Source organism: Peromyscus maniculatus, chromosome 3 (genome assembly GCF_049852395.1).
Source record: "Peromyscus maniculatus bairdii isolate BWxNUB_F1_BW_parent chromosome 3, HU_Pman_BW_mat_3.1, whole genome shotgun sequence".
Lineage (NCBI taxonomy): Eukaryota > Metazoa > Chordata > Mammalia > Rodentia > Cricetidae > Peromyscus > Peromyscus maniculatus.
Window position 1 is genome coordinate 145,770,487 of NC_134854.1, and position 12,237 is coordinate 145,782,723.

Here is a 12,237-nt window from a genome sequence, read left to right on the forward strand (position 1 = left end):
AGCAGCTGTGGGCCAGGCGGACATAGGACAACTTCTAGCTACAGACATATATACCACAACTCCCTTCCATACAAAGCTCAAGGAACATTGTGGAAGAGGGAACAGAAAGTTTAAGAGCCAACTGTGATGGATGACTATAAGGAAACAGTGTCTTTTCTTATAGCAGGACACCTGAATATAGGACTCATAGTGGTTGTTAAAGAATGCACAAGCCCTAGTCATACCAAACCCTATCATGGGAGAAAACCTGTCTCTAGGTTGTTTCCAGGTTCTGGCTATTAGGAATAACACTGCTATGAACATAGTTGAGGAATTATCCTTTTAGAATGATTGATCATCCTTTGGGTATATGCCCAATATTCTTCCAGGGATTCTTATGTCTCCACTTCATTTTAACTGGTGCAAAATAGAATCTCAAAACTGTTTATATTTTTATTTCCTTTAAGGCTAAGTATTTTGAACACATTTTTTTGGTATCCATCGGCCATCTCTATTTATTCCTTTGAGAATTCTCTGCTCAGTTCATTAGTCCTGTTGGGAAAATTTTTTTTAAAACCTATCCTGTAAGCTATCTCTCCACCTTGCTAATTGTTTGTTTTGCTGTTTATACCACATTTTTGAGGATGCTACTAGCAATCCTTTAGCTAGATAATGTAAAGTGATTGGAAGTGGTCTGCATAATTGATCAAGTGTGTTTGCATAATTCTCTGTGGAAGGATTAAACTATGATGCTCTTGACACATTTTCCTGTGGGACCTACAGTGTAGGTTGTCTGTCTTTCTACCTATTTATAGGTTTGTGCAAGTGACTGCTATTGACTAGTAATATAAGAGTGACTTTTTAATGACCACTACATTATGTGTGTGTGTGTGTGTGTGTGTGTGTGTGTGTGTGTGTGTGTGTGTGTGGTTCTCTTATCATATTCAGGGATTGAAGTTGGGTGATCAGGCTTGGTAGCAAACACCTATACCTGCTGAGCCATATCACTAGCCTTGAATGTCACATTAGAATAGAGGAGTATATTTCATGCTTAACTACTCTGTGGTCTTGGCTCCAAAATGAGGAACTGCATGGAAGGATCCAAGCAGAATTAGCCTTAGCTAAACCCTAAGCACAAATAAAATGTGATTGAGAAATAAGTGTTTGGTGTTGTAAGCCAGTTAGGTCCTGGAATTGTTGATGACATGGTATAGTTCATGCATATTGTGGTTTTTACCTGAGGGAGAGAGAGGTAACTTTAGAACTCAATTTTGTAAACTGAGTTTGAATGATAGACTCTGGAATAAGTGGTTACAGTTGGGAGGATGTGTGTGCATGAATCACTGGGTCCCTGAACCACATATGGAGAACTACTAATTCTCTTGTTCTTCTTGTATCTTTTAAAAAATACTATATTCCTTTTCCTTACTAAATAATGCAATTTTGAGTAAAGTATTATATGACAAGCAGGGTAGGTGTCCATGGTAGGGTGGGGTGGGGGGAAGCAATGATCTGTCTGTGCAGAGGCCTGGCTTGACAGCTGAATTGGTCCTGAGCAGTGACGGGAAATGTGTCTTGAATGGGGAATAAGTCCACAAGCAGCAGCCTGATGTGAAACTTCAGAGCCTGAGAGGTGAAAAGTTCAGCTGTGTCTGAGAGTGGGCAGGTGCAGAGCCTCTGAGCTGAAGCAGGGGGAGAAGGCATCCATGCTTGAGGCCCCATCTTGTGGGAAGTCAGAACCCTGAATGAGTGAGTGAGCAGAGGGTCCTCACAGACAGCCTGGTGTGACACCTAAGCACTTGGAAGAGGTGAGTGTGGGCCCAAGTGCACAATGTTAGCTCAAGTCAGGTGGGATCTGTTGACTCAGCAGGCTGAGGCGACCTTTCTTGCAGAGTGTAAACCAGGTGTGGGTTCCAGAGACCAGGCAAGGTAGCGAGTGTGGGAGTGTAAAACACAAGGCGGGAACTCAGTGACTTTCAAGAGATCGAGGGAATCCTTGCTGGGGTGTGGAAGAACTGGGTGTCAGAGCTAAGGCAGGTTTAGGGGAGTGTCCATGCAGTAAGTTAGTGCTGACCAGTGTTCAAGAGACTGAGCATGGTGAAGACATTGACTCCATAAGGTGGGACAGTCTAGGGTGTGTACTAGGTGTCTTTGTGTTGAAGAACTCTTCTGTCCATGGGGGCGACTTGAGTGTGGTGTTAAAGCTTCAGGGAGGCTAAGAGGCAGCTCTTCAGGTTGTGGGAGTAGGAATTAGAGCACAAGATGGGAAATGGAGGCTTTATTGTAGAGGTCAGCTCAGACCAAGTGTCAGAATCTCAACTCTGTGAGGAGTTTGACTTCTCTAATGGCCTGGTTCCTCTTTTCCATTCCTTCCTGTTTTCTTCTCTCCCCCATTGAGTTCTTGGTATCTCTATGACTGTATACAGATCCTGGGTGTGTTCTCCATCTGTGATTCTCCCTTTGCAGGTCAGGGGACGGCACCCCATGCTGCAGGCTCAGGGCCGCTGTCTGTTACTGCCTCTCATCCCTAGCTGGTATCGGGACAATTTGCTGCCACATTTATTTCTCATTCAGGATCTATTTTAAAGAAGGGATGGCATACACTTTGTAAGGGCAGGTTCTCAACACGTTTTCAGAAAACATTTATATTAACAAGAACCTCAGGAATAAACTTGATTCCACAGACATGGATGCAGACTCTCCTCCAGGTAAGAAAACATTTTCTGCTGCTCTTAGTGAGTGATGGTGTAAAGGACAAAGATGATCTTAGTCACTGGCCATGTCTCTGAGTCACTGGAGCGTCAACCAAGTGTGGAAACAATTTGTTATACATGTATGTGTCTGTTTATATGTAAAAAGGATACCATAACATGGGTGGTGGGATTTTCTCTAGATGGCAAAAGACAACACCTTCTCTTCTCCATTGTACAATCCCACTCACCATCCATGTTATGGTATCCTTTTTACATATAAACAGACACATACATGTGTAACAAATTGTTTCAAAGCTAAACCAATACATACTGATTTCCCCTCTATCTGGTGACATGTCATAGTCTGTTGGCATCCAGGTGTTGAGTATCTTCTTTCACTCTCTCCCTCCTGTGATGGGGACAGAACCCAGGACCTCATCCATGGTTGGGAAGTATTGTAACTCATTTAGAAGTGGTGACTGAAAACGTGGTGACTTTATCATAAAATGTGACTTCTTGACTATTGCATATTTGAAGTTGGAAGCAAGCTGGAAGCTTTAAAAGTATATAGTGGAATACTATGCAATCATAATAAAACTAATAAAGAAGACATGATAATATAGAAATATTACCATCCAATTGTGCTGGCACAAGCCTGTAATCACAAAACTCAGGAGTTAGAGACAGGGGGGTTGCTGTGAGTTTGAGGCCTGCTTGGACTACAAAATGAATTGGAGTCAACTTAAGGTACATACCAGTCACTGTCTCAAAATAGAATATAAAAATAAAATGGAAAAATATCATGATATGATGTCAAAGAAAATGATGGTCACTAAGTGGTATTGATGTGTTCTAATTATGGAAAATACGTATTTTATATGTAAAAGCTTTAAACTTTAGGAAAGATACATACCAAAAGACTGATAACAATCATTCTCAATGTCAGGAATGAATGATTTTATGTACATTGTAATGTTTTTATAATTAACGTAAATTATATATGTATACATTATGTATGTAGTATATAAATATAATATATAAGGAATATAATTATTTCCAATTATATTTTCCTATTATTTCAAACATCATGTTTTTATTGTTTATCATGCACAAAGAGTAAAATAGGAGAAAGAAGAGGAAATAGGAACAGAACTGAAGACATGAATTTGGTTTGTCTTTTAGCTCCTCAAAAGAAGACCAGGACTCATGAAAGTTGTCACAGATTCTCCAAATTGCTCCTCATCTCATTCATAATATTTTTACTGCTATTGAAAATGTTATTCTCAGTTGCTCTGATCAGTAAGTATGCCCCTGGGAGAATATAACACAGAGTAGGAAAGGAACTCATTAGACAGATGGTGACCCAGAAACCTGAGACAGACACTCTCTGGAGGAATGGATGACATTGGGAATTTCTCTCTGTTTCAGAATAGCTCTTCTGTAAAAGTCATTCATTCACACTGGGAAGCAAGTATGTGTTTGTTGGTGTCACAGAGTGAAATCCTGGGGCATCTGTGTTAGGTTCCAGTACTGGGGATGAATCTGTATTTCCTCAGCAGTATTTAGAATCCAGATCCATTGGATATACACATATTTATATTTTTGAGTGATCATGGTGATGGAGAAGGTGACCAGAGCTATTCCAGGGACAGTGCTCCAGTGGAGTTCCTTCTAATCATTTATTTTTGTTCCAGATCATGTGAGACCTGAAAGTTATTTAGGAAATAGTGGATTTCTCTATGGATTGGCTTTTAAATTTATCAAAAATAAAAAGCATAAAATATATTTTATGTTTATTCATTCATTCAATAATTAATAATATCCATTTACTATATATTAGGCCACAAATCAGAGAGTCCAAAAAGATCAACAGTCCCCAATGTCAGGAAATGTAGAGAACAGTCAAGTGAACCAGTGCTTATCAAATTGCATGGGAAATGCTGTGCAGGTGAGGAATAAGAAATAAGCACAGGGGGCTAAGAAAAGCTTGGAGCAGATGACACCTAGACCTGTGTGTGCCAGCAATGTCCTAGACATGTGGAGGCATGGGAAATATGGGCAAATATAGGTGTACATTATTGTCATGTATAGTGCTACATGGAGAACTAAGCATGAAACTGTAGGGAGCAGACAAAACTGGACCTAGATCACAATATAGCTCATACTATATCACACAGGTATCCCCTCTAATGTTATTTTATTTAGTAGCTCTTGCTGAACCATTAACCAACTTAAAACTTAGTAGGTTAATTGAACTATTTATTTATTCTTGCTTGGTGGTTTCACAGAGACTAGTCTCTCTTGGGAGATTCCCATGGTCCTAGGTGAACTTATTCATTCTCATGGAGTCTGCATCAGTAACAGACAATCCAGCTTCCCATGGCAACTTCAGACTTTCAGGATGGATGGTGGCAGTAAGCCAAGCCCAACATGGAGAACACACACATTTCCCCATGTGTATTTTAGTGGCCAAAGAACTCTTAAAGGCAGCTCAGATGAGGTGATGTAGACACAGACCAGTTTCTTTAGTAGGGAACTGCAAAGGCATAGTCTAAATGGATATTCATATGGGGAAGGATAAGGAGTGTGTCCAGTGTTTCAAATATGCCACAGTCATGGAGATTCACTGAAGACTCTGAAGCAGGCCATGATAAAATTAAAACTGACTTAGAGAAGTGTGCTCTTACAGAGTGTGAAAATGAAGGGAAGGAGAAATTAGGACACTAATTCAGAATCCATCTGAGCAGCACTAGTGGTTTGATCCAAGGATCATGTGAGTGATGCTCAGGAGAGGAAGTAAGTTGGACAAAAGGAGGTGACTTTTTGGTCAATATCGATAGCTGAGAATAGGGGACACAGAGGAGTGAGGTATGACTTTAATATTCTGACTTCACACAGTTAGCAGTCATGAAGTAATTTGAAGAGGAAGATGAGCAGGAGGTTTGGGTTGGAATATGATGATTTAATTTTGTTTGTTCACCTAAATCTCAGATGCAGAGTTTAGTTGATGCATACTAACATGTTTTAGGGAAGAGGTGTACATTTTAGAAGACCTTTGCTTATAGGCAGCAGATAACAAAAACAGACTGAAAAACAAAACAACCACTTCTATTCCCACCCCCACCCCAACAACCCGGGACAATAAATATCACTAAGGAAGAGGATTTTGGAGGAGAAAGAGAGATGCAGAAGGAATTGGATGCAAAATTTTTAAGAGAGGTGGGTGTAGAAGGAAACAGGAAAGAGCACAGAAAACATCAGCAAACAGGACCAGGCAAAACCAGATGGAGTCACTGTCTCCTACCAGTTAAGGAGGAAGAGAAGTGGGCAGGGTAATGTGAGAAGTCCCACAGGAAGATGACTGATCAGTGGTCATGAGGAGCCATTGACATCTAGTTCAGGAATGTTTGGTAAATTAGCAGAAGGGGAAGCCAGAATCTAGAGACTCCAGGAACAAGTGGGAGATGAGGAAGAGAAGAAAGAAAATTCAATTTCTTGAGGAAAGGTGAGTTAGTTTTAAGTTAGGAACTCCGTGATAATATGGGGACACTGGGAAGTCAGAGCTAGCTGTGGTGGAGGGAGATACTGGAAAGAAGAGGATGAAAACAAAGTCCTTTTGATCAGTGTTGGGCTTTTATTTCCGTGCTCAGGTAACCTGGAACTGCTCTGGATTAGCTCATCTCTCACCTCATTTCCTGGGGTGCTCACATACTGAATAGAACTTATCACCTAAGATGTAGTCTTTATTGTACTCTCCATTAATTGTCGAAGAGTCCCCAGGGTCATGGTTCTGTCCTGTCCTTCCAATTCTTCCTGAAAATATCTGTGGTCATAAATCACTAGGAGTAGTGTAATCTTGACTGTGGAGTAATGGAAAATTGTCTTTTTCTTGTTTTTTTGAGACAGGGTTTCTCTGTGTAGCTTTGCGCCTTTCCTGGAACTCACTTGGTAGCCCAGGCTGGCCTCGAACTCATAGAGATCCACCTGCCTCTGCCTCCCGAGTGCTGGGATTAAAGGCATGCACCACCAGCACCCGGTGGAAAATTGTCTTTATTGTGGTAGGGTCTCATGTAGCCCAGACTAGCAATGAACTAACTAAGTAATCAACTAACTAAACCAACAAACTAACGAAGCCAAACTAACTAACTAACCAACCAACTAACTAGTAAAACCAACCAACCAACTCTACTAACTTGTATAGTAAGGATGACCTGATTCTTTTTCTATATCTTATTCTAATTCCCAAGTGCAGGGGCCAAAGTCATCACATTCTGTGGGGATGGGGAATCTTTCCCAGGCTGGCTCTAACTACTCGGGTAATTGGACATTTATACATTTCGTTTCTACAAAGAATGTAAAAAAGTGAAAGTAAAAAGTCAATTCTTAGCACTACCAGGAAAATGAATTGTTTTTATTCTGTTTTACAGCTTTGTCTAAAAAATATTCTCAGCCTCTTGATGAAAAAGAAATCATTAGAGAACTGAATTACATTGAGTTGGAGTGTACAAAACAGCATTCACTCTTGAAAGGTAAAACTTAATGTGCTTAAAACCAGTATTTCCAACAAGATTCTGGGGTAGCTCCATCAGCAATGGGCACTATGGGAACATGACTTCATACTACACACTCAGTACCAGCTTCCTGTGGAGTTTTTTTTAGAGGTCTCCCATCAGGCATAATTGGAATGTGTGGCAGCCTAGTGTCAACAAAGAAGAGTTTCAGAGAGGGAGAAGTAATACTGGACTGAGTAGAATTTTATTATAAACGGAGGGGAGCTCCAGAAAGAATAAAGCAAATCTGCTAGTGTGAATGTGAGCATCTCCAGGGAGTCATGCTCAATGGTGTGTGTTTAAGATTTCATTTTTAATTAATACACGTATATATGCACGTGCCTGAGTGTGGGTTGGTGTATGTGAGTGCAGTTCCTGCAGAGGAAGAAGAGGGGGTCAGATCCCTGGAGCTGGAGTCAGATGTGGTTGTGAGTCACAGGCTCTGGGTCCTGTGAACTGAACTCCAGTCTTCTGTGAGAGCAGTACACACTCTTAACCACTGAGCCATTTCTGTAGTCCCTCAAGTGTTTTCATAAGTGTGTGTGTGTGTGTGTGTGTGTGTGTGTGTGTGTGTGTGTGTGTGTGGTGTGTGTGTGTTTGTGAGTGTTCTTATGCTGGTCTGTGTATGTTCTTGTGTTTTTCTCAGTTTCAGTGTCTACAAAGTGTAATTTACTCAAGATTTAAATAGAGAATTTGTTTTTCTAGTAAACTAAGTTGGAAGGTGGACAGATGAATGTGTATTGTTTAGGTTTAGGAAAGAGAGGGAAGTGCTTAACGCTATCCATCACTTTGCCCCTGGGTAAGTAAAGATTCTCGACTGTCTTTGACATCTGTAATTGAGATGTCTTTGGAATACACCATCTGGCCCTAAATAGGCACAGTTTGTTTATTGTCTTTGACAAGAGACCTTTTGGAAACACTTGTTTCTTTAGACCATTTGAGCTTGTCTGGGGTTCCTGCCTTTCTCAGCAGATCTCTCTCTCTTTGCTCACTATATTATTTGCTGTAAAGAAGCCTGTAGTCCTATTCAGGGAGTCCTTGCCTATGCCCATATCTTGAAATGTTGTCTTTACTTTTTTTGTAACAACTTCAGGGTTCCAAGCCTCAAAGTAAGGTGTTTAATCCATTTAGACTCTATTTTAGAGTCATTTTCACGCAGAATGGATATGGATTTAGATTCATTCTTCTGCACATCGGTACCTAGTTTTCTCTGCACAGTTTGTTGAAGAGCATATCTTCCTCCGATATGTATTTCTAGTGAAAAGTCCTGTGGCTGTAGCTGTATGGGTTCATGTTTGTGGTTCTCTTTTGTGTTCATTGATCAATGTGTGTACTTTTGTTGTGGTACCATGCTCTATAGCGTAGCCTGAAGTCAGGTTTGGAGATACCTCCATCATCATTCTTTCTTCTTCATGGTTGCTTTGGCTATCCAGTTTTTTTTTGTGCTCTCTTTATAAATTTTGAGATTGTTTTGTTCATTTATCTTATGAAGAATCTTGGAATTTCTATGAGGACTTCATTCATTTGCAGATATTTATGGTTTTTACATGAGACTTTATTTTTCTGTTTCATTTCACTTTTTTTTCCTTGAGGGTTCACTGATATCTCTGTTGCCTTCAGGATGCAATTAACATCCTGGAATACTTATCATATGTGTTTCAGATATAAAATTTTCATTCAGCTCTTTACATCTTTTTTCTGTTCATGGTTTACATATATATATATTTTTTCTGAGTTAGGGTTTCTCTATGTAGTTTTGGTGCCTGTCTTCCATCTTGCTCTGTAGACCAGGCTGGCCTTGAACTCACAGAGTTGGTTTACATGTTTTTAAAACCTTTTCCAGAATCTTTTTATTTCCATCCTGAAAATAAAAATATCATGGGCATTAAAGTTTTTAGATGAAACCTATAATTAATTATCTTGCTTGTTATAATACATTGACTACCATTTTTATCATCACTAATTAAAAATGTCTGCTAACTCTGAAATTTTGCTTCCTTGGTTAGTGGCATCTATTGTTTTCATGTGTAAATATGTATATATTTATGTAATATGAGAACTTCTGGTTCTTGGTATGATGAGTTCTATTCTTTGGAGACCCAGAATGTTTTGCATTATGTCTTGGGCATCTGAGGTTTCTATACACTCAGTTTTCCTGACAGCAACCCATTAGGATAAAGGGGCCCTGACATTGGTGTGGACAGTGGTAGACTGGGGTTTCTTGGCACCTGACAGAGAGTCCAGAGTCCCAGCTTCTATGTGGTCTTCACATCAAGCAGCTTTTAAAATGACTCTATGACATTGCGCTTACATTTTCTTCTTCCCACAAACTTGAAGTCTGGAGCTGTTGCCTAAACGATTGGAAGCCATTTAGTTCCCACTGCTACTTCATTTCCACTGATGCGGCATCTTGGAGAGAGAGTGAGGAGAAGTGCTCCAGCATGGGTGCTCATCTGATGGTGATCCACAGCCAGGAAGAGCAGGTGCATCCTGGGAGAGAGTGGGGCCTGGGCCTGGCCTGTTGTCTGCCTCTTTTTACTAAGAGGGAGTTTTGTTGACATGGGTGTTGCTGATGTGGCAGAAGGCTTTCCATCAGGAAGCTGGAAAGGTTGCTTCAGCCTTGGCATTCTACACCTTGCCCCTGCTTCAGTGAAGCTGAACAACACACAAAAAACCATGGCAACAAAAATGCAATGCCTGAGGGTGGAGGGAAGGATGAAATGTTTCTGCTTGAAAGAGCAGTGTGTGATTTCAGCTCTCTAATGCTTCCTGTAGTACCCACTGCCTAACAGAGGAGGGTCCAGAGCTGACTAGGGGAAGGGGATCAAATCAGGAGAGTCACAGCCAACCATCAGAAATGAAATATCTGAGGTTGTGAATGGAGAATGCTTACATCTGCTAAATTCTCTCATGCACAACATTCAAGAATGGTGTTGGGGAAGAAAAGAGGGGAGTGAGTCTGAGATTGTTTCCAGTGTCATGGAAATCAGACCTCTGAGTGATGACTTTGTGTCCTGGTCAGCCAGAGAAGATGGCACTCCTGGGGGTGGGGTGGCTCTTCTATTCCTTGATCCTTTCTTTGTCTTCTCATCTGTGTGTGACCAGAAAAAAGTCAGTCAAAATATCACAGTGTTCCTCTAAAATGTATACTTGGTGAGTTCAGTCTATAATTTGAAAACTGTTGATGGATCTAGAGAGATGAATAGGATTTGATTATTATGTATTTCCATATGTGATTCACATTGGATCTATACTTTTGTATAGTTAAAATAACTTTTAAAAGATCTTATACAAATTCTGTAACAGAAAAAGAAGCACTCCATCCAGGCTGAATGCTGTGTCTTTCTTTCCTCTTAGGATTTCATCACCAAGATCCTGGATCCTGATGCTGCTTATTTTATTGGGCTTTCAGGTGCAGGTCACCAACAGTGGCGATGGGTTGATCAGACACCATACAATGAAAGTGCTATGTGAGTCCAGACTTACCTAGAGGAGTCCTGGGTCCTGTAGCATGAGAAGACTTTAGGGTGTTCCAGCTGTTGGTCATGAAACTAAAACAGCTCACTCCTGGTGTGAGTGCTGGGGATGGAGTTACTTTATCTCCATTTCCTCATCAAGGAGTCCTGTGAGACACATGTCACTGATATTCTCAGGACAGATGAGGAAACTGAGTTTGAAGAGTGTAGCATGATAAGTACCAAGGGTACTCAACCTAGGTGCTACTCCATGGTGTGTTTTATTATGCTTTCAATCTCTCTCTATATTTTAAAATAGGAATGATTTATTTTTATTTGTGTGCATATGGTGGTATTTTATTTGTACTGAAATGTGATTTTAATTGTACGTTAATAAATAAAGTTGCCCTGGGGTCAGAGCTATTAGAGCCATAGCAAGAGCCAGGCGGTGGTGGTGCACGCCTTTAATCCCAGCATTTGGTAGACAGAGCTAGGTAGATCTCTCTGTGTTCAGGGATACATCCAGCATTGGAGACATATGCCTTTAAGACCTGGAGGGCTGTACTTACAGTCAGTGACGAGGCAGTCATGTGTTTGGGTTTACAACCAATGAGAAGGCAGAAAAGAAAGACTATATTAAAGACAAACACACAGGAAGTAGGTCTCTTTCGGAGAGGTAGGGCCACCGTGGGAGGAAGGGTAAGGTTTTAGCTCTGAGCTCTGACCTCTTGGCTTTTTCTTTACATTGGTTATGTGTCTCTATATGAGTGTGTGTCGTGTGTATGTGGGTACCCATGGAGCCCAGAAGATGGTGTTGGATGCCCTGGAGCTGGGGTTACAGGTGGCATGACTGTGCAAACATGGGTGCTGGGAACAGAATTCTCACAGTTTCTGGAAAAGCATAAGCACCCTTAATTCCTTAGCCATCTCTCTAGCTTTTAGTTATATCTTTATAATAAAAATTGATTTTAAGATCATAACTGATTATTTCTCATAAATCCAAAGTCCTCAATCTGATATGTGTGTTGTACATATGTAATTTTTTAAAAATTTAATATCTTAGTATGTTCCCACATTCTATCCTGATTTCTTTTGTGTGAAACAGGTAGTGATGCTACTGTCCTTCTCAGTCTTCAGAGGAGACAGGTAGGAGTCCAGGACAGTAAATTACTTGTCCTAAATGACATAAATAAGTGGATTATCTAGATATTTTAAGTAGTTCTTCAGTCTCAAAAATAACACTATTGTAAAATGAAAAAAAAACTTTAATAAAACACAAGAATAAGGAAAGACCTTTTCATCATACAAATAAGCACATGGAATGACAGTCCCTGGGTACCAAGACCTAGGGATGAAGTAGCCCCTGGAATGTGTTCTGGGAGAAAATTAAGTAATAGGCTAAGAGAATATTGAGTGAGGTGGTCCTGTTTTCAGGGACATGTCAGACATGGGTGGTGGAGAACAGTTGGTGTGTACACACCTGAATCTGCTTTCCACAAATTCCCATTGTATCCTGAGGCTTGCTTACTCTTATTTTCTCTTTCCCAGCATCACTGTGGG

The 12,237-nt window shown here is 40.5% G+C and overlaps 1 protein-coding gene across 1 annotated transcript in view; it reads left to right on the plus strand.

Annotated features, from left to right (window-relative positions):
- Window positions 1–2,441: 2,441 nt before the first annotated feature.
- Window positions 2,442–12,237, plus strand: part of LOC143272512 (C-type lectin domain family 4 member A-like) — a 10,968-nt gene continuing 1,172 nt past the window's right edge. Inside the window, exons 1-5 of the mRNA XM_076567913.1 lie at window positions 2,442–2,687; window positions 3,855–3,971; window positions 7,100–7,201; window positions 9,560–9,705; window positions 10,580–10,692. Of these exons, the coding sequence (XP_076424028.1) occupies window positions 2,666–2,687; window positions 3,855–3,971; window positions 7,100–7,201; window positions 9,560–9,705; window positions 10,580–10,692 (500 nt within the window). The 5' untranslated portion in view covers window positions 2,442–2,665. The remainder of the gene's footprint in view (window positions 2,688–3,854; window positions 3,972–7,099; window positions 7,202–9,559; window positions 9,706–10,579; window positions 10,693–12,237) is intronic.